Below are 13,716 nucleotides of genomic sequence, written 5' to 3' on the forward strand. Positions count from 1 at the left end.
TGACTTGGAAGGGCTGAGGGCAGAGGGAGGGGCCTGAGCGGAGGCTGGCAGCCCAGGAGAGCGGGACACATCGGGAACGCAGGCTAGCAGGTGGGTGCGACGGACCCCGGACGCCCCCAACTCACTTTTCCTGAAAACGTCTCTAGGCACACAAGGAAGGGTGGATGAGGGCGGGGAGAGGTACCTGCTGCGTGCTGCCGGGACCAGCAGGGCTGAGGGCTGGAGAGCAGCCTGGGAACAACACTGAAGAGCAGACGCAGGTTGGATGTTCCTGCCAGAGTCATGGACAGGACAAGCAGCAGGGGGTGACATAAACATGGGGGACAGAAGCCGCGAACCTTCACCCTGAGCTGCGGGAGAGTCCCTCCCCTCTGGCAGGTGCACTCACCGCGGCCACAGACGTCCCCAAGGTCCTGGGAGGCAGCTTTCTGGTCCGCCTGGTTGTTGACCACACAGGTGAGGCTGGGGCTGGGCCGGCTCAGGGGCAGGTTCACAGCCAGGGTCCAGGGGTTGGGGGCTGGTCCTGGGGCCGGTCTCTGCGTCAGCTCCCTGGGGAGACCCTTGCTCTCCCAGGACACAGTCAGGTCCTCCCTGGTTTCCGTGGTGTTACACTCCATGGTGATGTTGCACCAGCCTGGTGTGAGGGACAGATCTGTGGCCCGGATCTGGGGACGGGGCACAGCCTCTGGGGAGGGAGGGACAAGAGGACAGAGTCTCAGGTGAGTGTAGAACATCACAGCTTCTGCTTCCTCCTGCGGATTCTCCCTGATGCTCTGACTTCCTCCCCGTTAGGACAGTGAATGCATTTTACAGATAACAGGGAATTGACCCAAATATACAGCAGGTGTCAGTAAGGAAGGAGCCACTGAGTTCAGCTCTATGTGATTTCACTAGACTGAGCACTTTTTCCCTAGATTTCACTAGACTGTGTCTTAAAATTTGCCCTTGATAAAATAAATGCTAGAGCCACCTAGCTGAAACCCATTAATTCTATGAGAGTGGGGTATGCCCTAAAAAAGGAGAAGTTGGGACAGGATTTGTCCTAGTCCAGACCATGGCCCTGTTTCTCCTGCTTGGATGGTTCCCAGGATGGCACAGCCTGTGGTGCCGATGGCCACGGGCCAGCTCTGGGAGCCAGAGATCAGCCGTAGGCTCCACCAGAAGAGGCCGCAGTGGGGGACACAGTGGTGGTTCCAAGGTATGCACACTCCAAGGTGGCTGTAACAGGCACCGAGCTTGGGGTCCACCCAGGAAGACAAGGGACAGACTGACAGTCACTCTTGGGGATCTCCAGGTCCTGAGGGTGCAAAGTCCCCTCTCTCTGGGGCAGGACGTCTCCCTGTGCAGGGGGGAGGGGTGCACACAGAGCGAGCTGCTCCCTGAGGGTCTGAGGAAGGGCTACCCTGTGAATTCTCCTCCATCCGTGGGGGTTCAGAGGGGGACCGTGCAGTCCGTGAGTGAGCTGACTCGGCTGGACTGAGAAGGACGAGGGGGCGGGGCAGGGAGAACCACACGTGGGATTCCGGATCCCGCTAGGTGACGAGTCTCCCCCAACCATGGCCACGTGCTGACCCTTAGAGCCTGAAGATGTCATAGGTTCCAGGACAAAGGGGAATTGAGGCTGAGAACCTGCTGATGGTAAACTAGGGATGGTCTGGATTCTCCGGTGACCACATGACGTGTAATTTCAGGGGAGAAGATCGAGTCCAAAGGCTGCGGTCTAGAAGGAATCCTTTAGGGGATGCTCAGGGACACTCCCAGGGACTGAGAAAGGGGGTCAGCTCTGGTACAGGGGGAGGGTCCGCCACATACCGTAGACCGTCAGGTGGAAATTCCGGTCATATTGTCTTCCTCTCGTATAGGACTGTCGAGCCCGGTACAGCCCACTGTCCTCAAGGGTCAGGTTGTCAATCCTCAGGGTCGTTGTGTTGACCACATGGACCCTCTTCTCGAACTTGTCCTGGAAGTTGACCCATTCTGGAACATCTCTCCCAGGAAACACATACAGCATGACTATGTAATTGGATCTGGATACGACGCCCCAAGACATATTCTCCAGCTCAGATTCTGGAGGTAATTCTGGATTTCTGATCACTGGAAACAGCACAGAAGCTCCTTGAATCCCCTTCAGAGGAACAGGGTTTCCAGAATCGTCCATGGCTGACCCACGGGCTCCAGGACGCTGGGTCACAGTGTTGCAGACACCTAGGGCATAGGACGCAGAAAATGTGAGTGGTTTTTTTAGGAATAAAGGAGGAAACCCTAGAACCCATCTTCCTGAAATCCATCCCGTGTGCCCCCTTGGGCACAGGAGATGCCATGAGTTTGAGGCAAGGCTGGAATCCCTCCTGGTCCCATGGGAGTGTCCCCTTGAGCAGGTCACAGGAACTTGCTCATCTGCAGTGTCCTGACCCCTGACAGCGAGAGGACGAATGTCAGGAGATCTCGGATCTGAAGCACGAGCACCTTTCGGGGGCAGCACCGAGAGCATTTCCGCAGGAGGCAGGTTCTCACGGGGCTGCAGAGACCCCTCGTGCCCACGGACCGTGTGAGGTCTTGGAGGGGGTTCTCTCCTGGGGACTCCCCTCTAAGGAGCAGAACACCGTTAACATGATGGACGGCCCTCAGGGACAGCAGGTCTGACAGGAGTGTGACCGTGTCATGCTGTGACCCTGTCTCCTGCTCTCTGTGACGAAGTCTGCCGCTGTGTTGTGGGCAGCGCCCGAGTATAGACCCTCATGGGGCGGGACGGAGGGCAGCCTCTGGCCACCAGTCTGCAGGGTCTACCCTCATGGAAGTGCTTCATTTAACAGCTGCCACGGCCTAAACGGGGCTCTTGCTCCCTCCTCGTGGGACAGTTCTACTGATGTTGTCCCTGCAAACACCAGCAGCTTGGGATGGATTCTCTGCACACAGGGACTGAGGGACGTCAGCTGGGGGGCATGTCCGCAGCCATGGGTGTGTGGACTCACACCCAAGACATACGTGTCACACGTGAGTGTGTAATTCTGGTTTTGTGATCACTTAAAACAGCACATGCCCAACATGCATGTATGCGCTTCACACGCGTGTGTGTGGACAGCACGCATGGCTGTGTAGACACTGGGGTAACCCATGAGAGGTCTATTAGACCAAAGGCAGCTCCATCTCAGCCTCGGACAGACCCTGCTCATCGGCCTCCTGAGAGTGACCCCAACCGCTCTCCCCCCAATAATGCTGAGGTTCCCAGCGGCACACGGCGATCAAGCTTTCTGCCCTTCGCCAGGCTGATGAGAACATTATGTCCCATTATATCTAAGGAACATTCCTCCTGTGAATGAGCCTGGTGGCTCCTCATGAATTAACAGACAGCAAAACACTATCCTGTGTGACCTGGCTCCCGCCCTAGATCAACACACGCGAAGCTCATGTATGTAGAAATATGAAAAGTTCCGAGCAGCAGAAGAGCCCCAGTCCCAGGGTGTCACCGCTGGAGGCCCATAGAGGGGACCTTTCACAGAGGAGGGACTCCCTTGGCAGGGAGAGCGGGAGAAAGACCTGTCCTGGGTCACCCGGGTCAGAGTCAGACTTGGAGCTTCCCCTCCCTCAGCCCAGAGCTTCCCCTGCACGGAGCTGCCCTGCCCTCCCCTGCTCCCCCTGCCCAAGCCAGGGCTCCTCCCTCCCAGCACTGCTCTCTGGTCAACAGTCTTAGCAGGTCTGGGGTCTCATTCTCCAAATATTGTCCCGGGAGAAGGGACCCAAGTACTCGGCGGGCTTTGGCAGGGCGGGGACGCGAGGCTACGCGGGTTAACCGGCCCCTGCGGGAAAGGGGGGAACCTGGGACAGAGGAGGCTCAGCCCTCAGGCTGCAGGGGAGGAGCGGCCCAGAAGCTGGAAGCCCACTCAGGACAGGAGGAAGACCCGACAGTGCTCAGATCTGCAGAAGGTGCTGACCCCAAGGAGGGACAGGTCAGGGGCGGGTGGCTGTGAGCTAGAGAGTCCGAGTTTATGTAAATCAGATGGAATCTGACTTTCAACCATCAACATAGCATTTTGTCCATTTCTCTCTCTTTCTTCCTCACTTTCTTTCTCCATCTTCCAACCCAGACATTTACGTAGGAAACTGTGTGATATCCTGTCTGTCTCGACGCTGATGAAACTGAAAGGAACAGAAACACCACATGTTGCCGACAGGAAGGTCCCTCTGGGAAGGCTCTTCATGCCTTGCCTGCGGACGCAGTGCCCTGTTCACACACGCCCTGTGATTCTGGAATTTCCAAGAATCCCTGCAGCTCGGACGGGGCTGCTGCGCTCACACAAAACAGTGTGTTGGGCTGGCAGAAAGGGCTGCTTAAGATGGCGAAAGTTCCCGCCACAAGCCCTGAGCTCGGACAGCAGAACAAAGACCCAAGCAGGAATCTGAGACCCCCGCCCCAGGCTCCAGTGGACCAATGGGACCCCGACGAGCAGGCGAGATATCCGAGTAAGGGAAACTTGCCAAAAGACCCCTGAGCTCCCCTCCAGACCCCTTAAAAGCCCCCTCCTCCCTGCCTTGGGCGCGACTTCCGCCACTCTGCTTTCCAGAACCTCGCCGGAGGGTGCCCACCTCCTCCCGGCGCCACTTTCCTGGCTCCCCTCCTCCTGAGCCCTGAAACTTCGCCGGAGAGCGTTTTTAATAAATCTTGCCTTGCAGCCACTTTACACGCACTGCTCCCAAAGACCCGGACCTCTCCTGCCTGTCTCCCCTCTCTGAACCCCCGGAGAGCTTCACCCACCCACCGACAAGAGGGCCCCTGGTTCCTCCTCCTCCTCCTCCGTACCGCGATCCCTTACCCCAAGGTCCCTTAAGTTCAGGATTTCTGAACCGGCCCCCTCATCTGCCCCCCCCCCCCCCCCCCCCCCCCACTCCTATCCCAACTCCTGACAAATTTATCCGCAGTAAATGGGAAACTCCAATCAAAGTTTACTGAAGGTCAAATAGGCTCTTGTTATTTGTTAAAATCCGCTAGCAAAGAGATGACTAGAACTGATGGTTAATTGTGTGTCTCAGCGTTTTCATGGGTCATTCTTAAGGTCGCTTGCAAAGTCTTTGGTAACCGTTAACCGAATGGGATAAAGTACGAGAGCGCTGGTCGCAGGAACTAGGTTTACGCTTTTGAAATCTGTTGGTAAACATCTTTTGTGCTTCACTGAATTCTGTTGTAACAGCCGCAGGGCAGGGCTACTGTTTGAGCTAGATCCTCTCGTAAAGAATGGAAGGGGAGACGGATCACCTCCCATTAGCCAGGGATACCCAAAGAGGAGGTGTCCAGCCTGTTTGAATCTGAAGAGTGCCCGACTGTGTGAATGTGTCTGTGTGGCTCCACCCGCACTAGGGCTCGAAAGCCCCCCCCCCCCCGCTGAGTTAGTCTGGCCCCTAAGGGAGGTTGCTGGAGCTGAGGGAGTTGTCCAAGTTCATGTGACCTTCTCTCTACAGGACCTTTCCCAAATTGAGAAATGTTTGGGCTCCTTTTCGGCCAATCCTGATAACTATATCAAAGAATTCCAATATCTGGCCCAAGCCTATGACCTCATCTGGCATGATTTACATGTGGTCCAGACCACCACCCTCCCCACAGAGGAGAGGGAACGCATCCAGGCTGCTGCCCGGGGGCACGCGGATCAGGTCCAGCTCACTGATGCTGCCATGCCAGTTGGAGCCCAGGCGGTCCCCGCTGTAGAACCGGGTCGGCATGATCAGGATGGCCAAGGTGGCCGCCCGCGCCATGACCGCATGGTCCAATGTCTCACAGCCGGCATGCGGGCAGCCTCTAATAAGGCCGTCAATTACAAGATTAGGGAGATTGTCCAGGCCCCTGATGAAAACCCTGCCATGTTTCTTAACCGATTGACCGAGGCTTTAACCCAGTATACTCGCTTGGACCCCGCCTCTCCTGCGGGGGCCACAGTACTGGCTACTCATTTTATCTCTCAATCGGCACCGGATATACCGAGAAAGTTAAAGAAGGCTGAGGAGGGCCCTCAGACCCCCATTTCTGACTTGGTGAAAATGGCATTTAAGGTCTTTAATTCCCGTGAGGAGGCGGCTGAGCTTAAACGACAAGCCAGACTCCAGCAAAAGGTTCAGTTGCAGACCCAAGCCTTGGTAGCAGCCCTGCGGCCGGCCGGCTCCGGGAGCCAGCAGAGAGGGGCAACCAACCGCACCCCCCCTGGGGGGCTTGTTTCAAATGCGGGGCTGAGGGACATTGGGCTTGCCAGTGCCCCAATCCAAAGCCACCAACTCAGCCTTGCCCTCAATGCCATTTGATGGGCCACTGGAAATCCGACTGCCCTAACCTCGGGGTATCTTCGGCGCCTCAACGTGGGGGATCCCCGAGACAGTAAGTCCGGCTTTTCAACTGCTTGGATTGGAGGACGACTGATGAAGCCCAGACTCGGCCACCCTCTCACCCAGGCCGAGCCCAGGGTTACGCTCCAGGAAGCGGGTAAGTCCATCTCTTTTTTGCTGGACACGGGGGCTACCTACTCTGTTCTGCCTTCCTACTCGGGACTTACTCGAACCTCACCAATTATTGTTACGGGGAGCGATGGGACCTCCTCCAACCCTAGGGTGCCCCTTCCCCTCACCTGTAGCCTGGATGGGTTTCCCTTCCCCCACTCGTTCCTATGATTCCTTCCTGCCTGGTCCCTCTACTGGGGAGGGACATTCTCCAGAAACTGAGGGCAACTGTCTGCCTCTCCCCTTCCTCCCCTCTATCCACCTCAGCCCGCCTCATCCTATACCTCTCCACTCCCTCGACCCCCGCTCCAGGTGACCTACCTGCTGTAGACCCTCAGGTGTGGGACAGCTCAGAGCCCATCATCGCTTCCCACCTTACGCCGGTTAAAGTACAGCTTAAGGATAACTCTAAGTTTCCCTCTCAAGCTCAGTTTCCTATTTCCTTAGCCCACAGCCGGGGGCTAAGAACGGCTTAAACGTCAGGGACTCCTGGTCCCCATCAGTTCCCCCTGTAACACCCCATCCTCCCAGTATGCAAGCCCTCAGGGGCTTATCGACTGGTACAAGACCTTAGGCTTATTAACGAGGCCATGGTCCCCCTCCATCCAGTCGTTCCTAACCCCTACACCCTATTGTCTCGCGTTCCCCCAAACACCTCTCACTTGACTGTACTGGACCTAAAAGACGCCTTTTTCACTGTCCCCCTGCACCATGATTCTTATTTTCTCTTTGCCTTCACCTGGGAGGATCCAAACACACACGTTTCTGGACAACTAACTTGGACTGTCCTACCCCAGGGGTTCAGGGACAGCCCCCACATTTTCGGCCAGGCCTTGGCTACAGATTCCCAGCAGTGCGCCCGTAAGGCCAGCACTCTACTATAGTATGTGGATGACCTCCTCCTCTGTAGCCTCTCCCTCTCGGTCTCCCAGGATGACACCTCCACCCTACTTAACTTCCTGGGGGCCAAGGGATATCGAGTCACCCCTCTTCCTACTCTACAAAGGAAACACAAGTCCTCCAGTCCTGGGGAGGAAAGATCGGAGATAAGGGGTGGATCTACATTCAGGACAGGATTGCCCTGCCAGGCAATCTGGCGCACACCTTTAATTACTGACATCCGCCGATCCCTCCATGTCGGCCCATGGGCTCTCCACCAACTTCTTCAGCCATCGTTCTATCATCCTTCCTTATCTAAGGTAATCGAAGTTGTCCACGGGGCTTGCAAAACCTGTTCCGCCGTGAATTCACAAGGAAGAATCCGCAGACCAGGGCCTAACCATCAGTTCCGAGGCCATCAGCCCGGGGAAGACTGGCAACTGGACTTCACTCCCATGCCTCACCATAAAACCTTTCGCTACTTATTAACCTTGGTTGATACGTTCACAGACTGGACCGAGGCACACCTCACAGCTCGGGAAACAGCGGACGTGGTGGGTGCAATACTCATCGAGCACATCATCCCGAGGTTCGGATTGCCCCGGACCCTCCAGTCGGACAACGGACCCGCCTTCATCTCCAGTGTAACCCAACAGGTAGCGGAACCTCAACATAACCTGGAAACTTCACATCCGATACCACCCACAGTCATCAGGTAAGGTAGAAAAGGCCAGCGGGCTGCTCAAAGCCCAACTCACCAAACCTACCCTAGCGACCTGCCTTTCCTGGCCCACACTTCTGCCCCTGGCTCTTGAGATGCCTAAATTATAACCATAACCGCTATTTCTGCTTCTGTACCTTTGCTTGCTAACCCATGAGGAGATGGAAAATTACCAGCAAGCTTTCTATAGGGCCTCTGTAACCACACAACCCCCGCCCAGAATTGAACCTAGCAGAGTGGCCACTCCCGGACCCCCGCCCGGCTCTGGGCGGAGAGGTAACAGCCATCTGGCGCCAGAGAAACCCCCACCCAGAATTGGACGTGACAAAGTGACTGCTCCCGGACCCCCCACCCAGCTTTGGGTACGGGAGATAATAACCATCTGGCACCCCGCGGCTTGACAGGGAGACTCCGGCCAATCCTGAGGGGACACATACCCTAGTGGTGCCAACCAAGCAGTTTGAGGAACGACAGCCCTGTGACCTAACCAATAATCTATTCTCAGCTTTTTCCCGCCCTGTAGTGCACCAGTCATATTATAGAGTTGCTGTTTGATTTTCCCGCGGTATGTAGTGATTTGTTACGAGATACTATGATGTATGCTAAGTCCCTGCCTCCCCAAATAGTGTATAAAAAGTGCTGTGATCCTGAGCTCGGGACCTCTTAGCGTCACCGGCAACGAGTGCGCGGAGGTCCGGGTTCGAACTCGTTAAACGACCCTTGCTGTTTGGCTTTGACTCTGGACTCTGGTGGTTGTCTTTGGGGGGTCTCGAATTTGGGCACAACACTCTCACCAGACTCCGGGCTACGCCGCCGGCCTTTGGGCTTAAGCCCATTCGAATTACTATGCGGCCGGCACTTTCTTAGAAATCATAGCCCTCCGGCCATTTCCCCGCTGCTTTTATCCTGTCTACCTTACCTCACTCGACAGCGACAGCGCAGGGATACCCCTCCCTATTGACTGGCCACTCCCCAACTTCACGGCCACAGATAATATGATCCATATCGGCCCCATTGGGGGAAACATACCTATTACTAATGTGTCCTCCCCCCCACCACCACCACAGCTGCCCTATCACTAACTCCTCCCTCCCGTACTGTGCTCCCTCGGGAATATTTCTCTCGTGCCCTCAGGGAACCTGTCGCTGCCTGACCACTAATGACGCCCTGGGCTGTATATTCATGCTACTCTCTCCTTCTACCAACATCTACTCCGAATCCCAGCTGCTGTCCATCCTATTCCCCCAACACCCTGGAGGAAGGGCTGCCTTCCTCCCATTCATAATAGGGGCAGGAGTAACCACAGGGATGGCAACCGGAACATCCATAGACTTTGATTACAAACTCTCCCAAGCCCTGAATGACGACACGGAACGGCTTGCTGACTCCCTCACAGCCCTACAGACGCTAAGTCACCAGCCTGGCAGCCTTAGCTCTACAGAACCGACGGGCCTTAGACCTTCTGACCGCCGAAAAAGGGGGGACCATTTATTCTCAAATGAAGAATGTTGTTACTTTGTTAACCAATCAGGTATAGTTCCTTCTAAGATCAAAGAACTCAGGGATCGGATCCAAGCATGGCGGCGAGACACGTCCTCCTGGGGCCTGGTCCCCTACACCTGGGGAACCTGGCTGCTCCCTCTGGCGGGACCTGTATGCATGATCCTCCTTCCAGTCTCAGTCGCTCCCTGTCTTTTCCGGTACTTGCAGGGTCGCCTACAAGAACTTGCCCGAGTGTCCGTCAATCAACTCCTCCTCCAGCCCTACTCTCGCCTGCCCACTTCCCACTACCCCTATGACGATGTGCTCCCGCCCCCCACCAGCAGGAAGTAGCCAGAACTGAGTCAACGCCCCTGACAACATTATATTAAGCAAAAGGTCAGAATGTTGGGCTGGCAGGAAGGGCTACTAAAGATGGCGAAAGTTCCCGCCACAAGCCCTGAGCTCGGACAGGAGAACAAAGACCCAAGCAGGAATCTGAGACCCCCGCCCCAGGCTCCAGTGGACCAATGGGACCCCGACGAGCAGGCGAGATATCCGAGTAAGGGAAACTTGCCAAAAGACCCCTGAGCTCCCCTCGAGACCCCTTAAAAGCCCCCTCCTCCCTGCCTTGGGCGCGACTTCCGCCACTCTGCTTTCCAGAACCTCGCCCGAGGGTGCCCACCTCCTCCCGGCGCCACTTTCCTGGCTCCCCTTCTCCTGAGCCCTGAAACTTCGCCGGAGAGCGTTTTTAATAAATCTTGCCTTGCACCCACGTTGCCTGGTGTTGTGTTTATCTCGCCGGGAAAACTTTCCACAGTGCAAACACAAAATTTCTCATTTATTCGTATTTCATTTGTTACACAAAGCAGACAAACTCTGATGAAGTAAGAACCAGGAAATCCGGCATTTGTGGGGGCAGGGTGTTTCCAGTTCCCTTTTTGGGGCCCCCGCTGCTTCCTCCCTGCCCCACCCAAAGCCCAGGTCAGCAGCAGTCTCTGGTGAGAGACTCTCACCCCTCACCAGGCTCTCATCCGGGCTCACCCCTACACACGGCAGGTGGGCGCAGACCCTTGAATTCTGGGGTCGCCTTTCCTTCCCTTGCAAACAGAATGTCACTGGATTCGGGACCTCATCTTGCCCAAGGAGCCAGACTAGCGAGGCCCCTCCAGCTCAGACAGGGGCTCTGGGTTGGCGCCTCCCGCACATGGCAGCTGTAGAGGCTGCCAGTCCCGGTGCAGGGGGAGTGCCCATCCCCACCCCAGGTCCCCCAAACCACCCCTGTGTCCCAGGCATCCTCTGTGCACGGTAGGGGGGGTGCCCATCTCCACCCCAGGTCCCCCAGAGCCACTCCTGTGTCTCCTCCATCCTCTCCACAGGAGGCTCCAGGCTCTCTGGGCCTCAAAGCCCTGGGCTGGGGGAAGGGGGTTCCCTTCATGCTGCCAGGCAGCCGGGTCGGGTTCCCAGCCTGGCCTCAGCCCAAAGCTCCCTTTGTTCCCTCTGTCCACCCGGGGGCTCTGACCCAGCGCACCGCGTGTGCTCCGTCCTCACGGAGCTGCTCCGTCTGGTTCTTCAGCACAGACCCCAGCCAGCCCGGGAGCTCCTGCCTCCCTGCCCGCCCGGCGGCCTCCCTCCCGGGGGTCCCGGGCCACTCACTGAGGAGGAGGCTGGTGAATCGCAGGAGCCAGGAGGCCCCGCACAGGTGGGGGTCTTCTGAGCCGGCGCCCATGGCCGGCCGCCTCCCTGCTGACTCCGCCTGGGCCTGTGAGGTTGCAGAGGAAATACCAGAGCGCAGAATCTAGAAAAGAGGAAAAGCCTTAACCGCAGAGAGCCTTACGCTCCTCCCAGTGATGGGAGAGCCCTTCTCCAGGCCGTCCTTGAGCCTTGTGGGCAGAGACTCCTCAGATAGAGTCCAGATATGGGCAGCTCGTCCCTTCAGGGTGACGGGGACCAAGTGGGCTGTGCCCCTGTCCCATCGCTCCAGGCCTGGGTGAGCCCTCTCAGGGTCAGAATTCTTTGCTTGTGCAAATCCCACCTTCGGGTGGGGCGCAGGGCCCAGGAGGGAGCCCCCAGCAGCTGCAGGCTGGGACCCCGGAGGGTCAGCCTGGACACACTCCATGCTGGGGCAGCCCCCAGACTTTCTACACCTGCAGATACTGATCTCTGTCCCCTCCCGCTGCCCTGTGCAGCAAGACAGCCCAGGTCACCAGTCCTCTGTGTGTCTAGGTCTCTGTGGTTCCCAAGCTCATTCCCTGTGAGGGGCAGTGGGGCTCAGGGTTTCTGTCCATGTCAGAGATGAGCAAAGTCAGGACCCATAGGTGATCTGATGAGCCCCTGGTCTGGACGCTGGGATGGGGCAGAGCCAGGCCCTGGTCTCAGACCTCCTAGGTCACTGATATTTCCAGAATCAAGTTCACTGCAGACCTTGAGAAACCACACTGAGGGCGAGGGAGGCCAGGTCTGACCCAGGGCAGCCTCTCTCCCATCTCACACCCACGAGTAGAGGACATAAGCCTGTGGTGGCATCTCTGCAGCCTCTGGGGTCCACAGCGGTCCTTTGCTGACCACAGCCACCCCCTGCACTGGCTGAGTCACACTCAGACCAATACCTTTAGCCCAGCTCACAGTGGGAGTGGCTTCTCCCACACTCAGATTCTTCTAGAAAATTTCATCCCACCTGGACACAGCTCCCTGGTGGGCAGAGAGCTCACCACCCCCAGCCCCAGTCACTAGAGGTTCGTGTGGTTTCCGTGGTGCTCTGCTGTGCAGGAGAAAGATCGGGCGGGAAGCCATGGTTGTGGGGAGTGCCTCGCTCTGCAGGGAATGATGGGGAGGGAATCCGTGCAGGGGAGGTGGGGGTCTGCAGGTCCACGGGGGGAGGACGGCATGGCAGCTTCCAGAAAAGGAGGCTCCAGAACCTGGCATCTGAGCTCTGAACACACAGCTCTCGGGAGCCTCTGATGGCTGTCCTGCTCCGGCCAGAGTCAGGTCTCCCCCAGAAGCTGGTGCCCCTGCGTGCACCCCACATCCCCAGCCAGTCCAACCATCCCAGTCTGCACCCCATAGGATGGGGCGGTCTGGACAGGAGGACACGCTCTCAGGAAGAAGCTGGATCTTTACGGAGAACTGGGAGCTGGTTCCAAACCCCGTAACAGGAGAACACTGAGAACCTGATGGGCAGGAGGGACCCATGGGCCCCACTGACCCCACAGTCAGAAGAAACCAAGGCCAGTCCTTTTGGGCCTCGTCCAGCGACCTCATGATGGAGGATGTGTGCCGCAGCATGGCAAGGAGAGGGCCTTGCGTGTGTGGAGTTTTTGCCTCCAATAAACACACGTAGTCCTATTCCCTGGGCTCCCCAAGGAGCACCCCAAGCCGCAGGTCAGCTCTTGCCTTGGCCATCTGGAAACCACTCCCCCTCCCCGCCCCACCCCGGGGCCCATCTCCACCTGTGGCTCTGGTGTTCTTAGTTTCTGGAAGGCGAACCTTCCAGGTGATGCTTAGGGATTTGGAAGTGTTGCCGGGGAGTCCCGGTGCTCTGCATTTTCCTGGCATCTCTGCCGGGCGGCTGTCTGCTGGCCTTGTGCCTAAGGAAGGGGCTTGGCCCTCCTGTCCTGTGAAGTGTCACCAGCCTGGAGAAACTGTGAAACCCGGAGAAGGTTGGAGGCCCCATTTAGCCGAACTCGGAGCCCCCAGCTCGACACCCAGACAAGAGGTCTGACCACGTCCCAGCAGGGTTGTGTCAGGTGCAATTTCCCCCGGTCATGGAGAAGATACTGCTCGGTGCCCCACCGCTGCACCCCGACGATATCCCAGCTTCCAGAACAAAATCAAGAAACTGACAGGAAACAGCCAGTGGGAGCATCTGCAGGGGTCTCCTCAGAGGAAGCCAGCACCTGTCCCAGGGAGATATCACCTGACACTGTGGATGGTGACCTTGACCGTCTGCCCCCGGCACTGCTTGTCCACGATGTGTCATTAGTGCTTTGAGTCCTTACCCCCACTTCTAAGGGAATGGCCTCACGTTCACAGGCTTCCTTCCTGTTTGGTTTGGCAAATGTGAGTGTTTCTCTAGGAAGGGGCTCTCGAGCTCTCCTCAGATTCTCCGAAAGTTCCGTGGCCCCAAATGGAGGTGTCAGGACCCTAACCAGGCCAGCCAG

General features: G+C 57.2%; 1 protein-coding gene across 3 annotated transcripts; it reads right to left on the reverse strand.

The window, feature by feature from the left end:
- Positions 1–6: 6 nt before the first annotated feature.
- On the reverse strand, positions 7–11,349 carry LOC132026267 (SLAM family member 5-like). Of its 3 annotated transcripts, none has more exons than XM_059414184.1 (4): positions 11,213–11,349; positions 1,813–2,205; positions 389–685; positions 7–271 (listed from the first exon to the last, which is right to left on the reverse strand). In XM_059414184.1, exons 1-4 carry the CDS (start codon positions 11,283–11,285, stop codon positions 84–86), a joined length of 951 nt encoding a protein of 316 aa, XP_059270167.1. In that variant the 5' UTR covers positions 11,286–11,349; the 3' UTR covers positions 7–83. The 3 variants fall into 3 exon arrangements, with proteins under 3 accessions (XP_059270167.1, XP_059270168.1, XP_059270169.1); XM_059414185.1 differs by lacking the exon at positions 11,213–11,349 and adding an exon at positions 7,582–7,689; XM_059414186.1 differs by having other exon boundaries at positions 99–243.
- Between the last annotated feature and the right edge of the window lie 2,367 nt (positions 11,350–13,716).

The sequence above is a fragment of the Mustela nigripes genome, chromosome 10, assembly GCF_022355385.1.
Source record: "Mustela nigripes isolate SB6536 chromosome 10, MUSNIG.SB6536, whole genome shotgun sequence".
NCBI lineage: Eukaryota > Metazoa > Chordata > Mammalia > Carnivora > Mustelidae > Mustela > Mustela nigripes.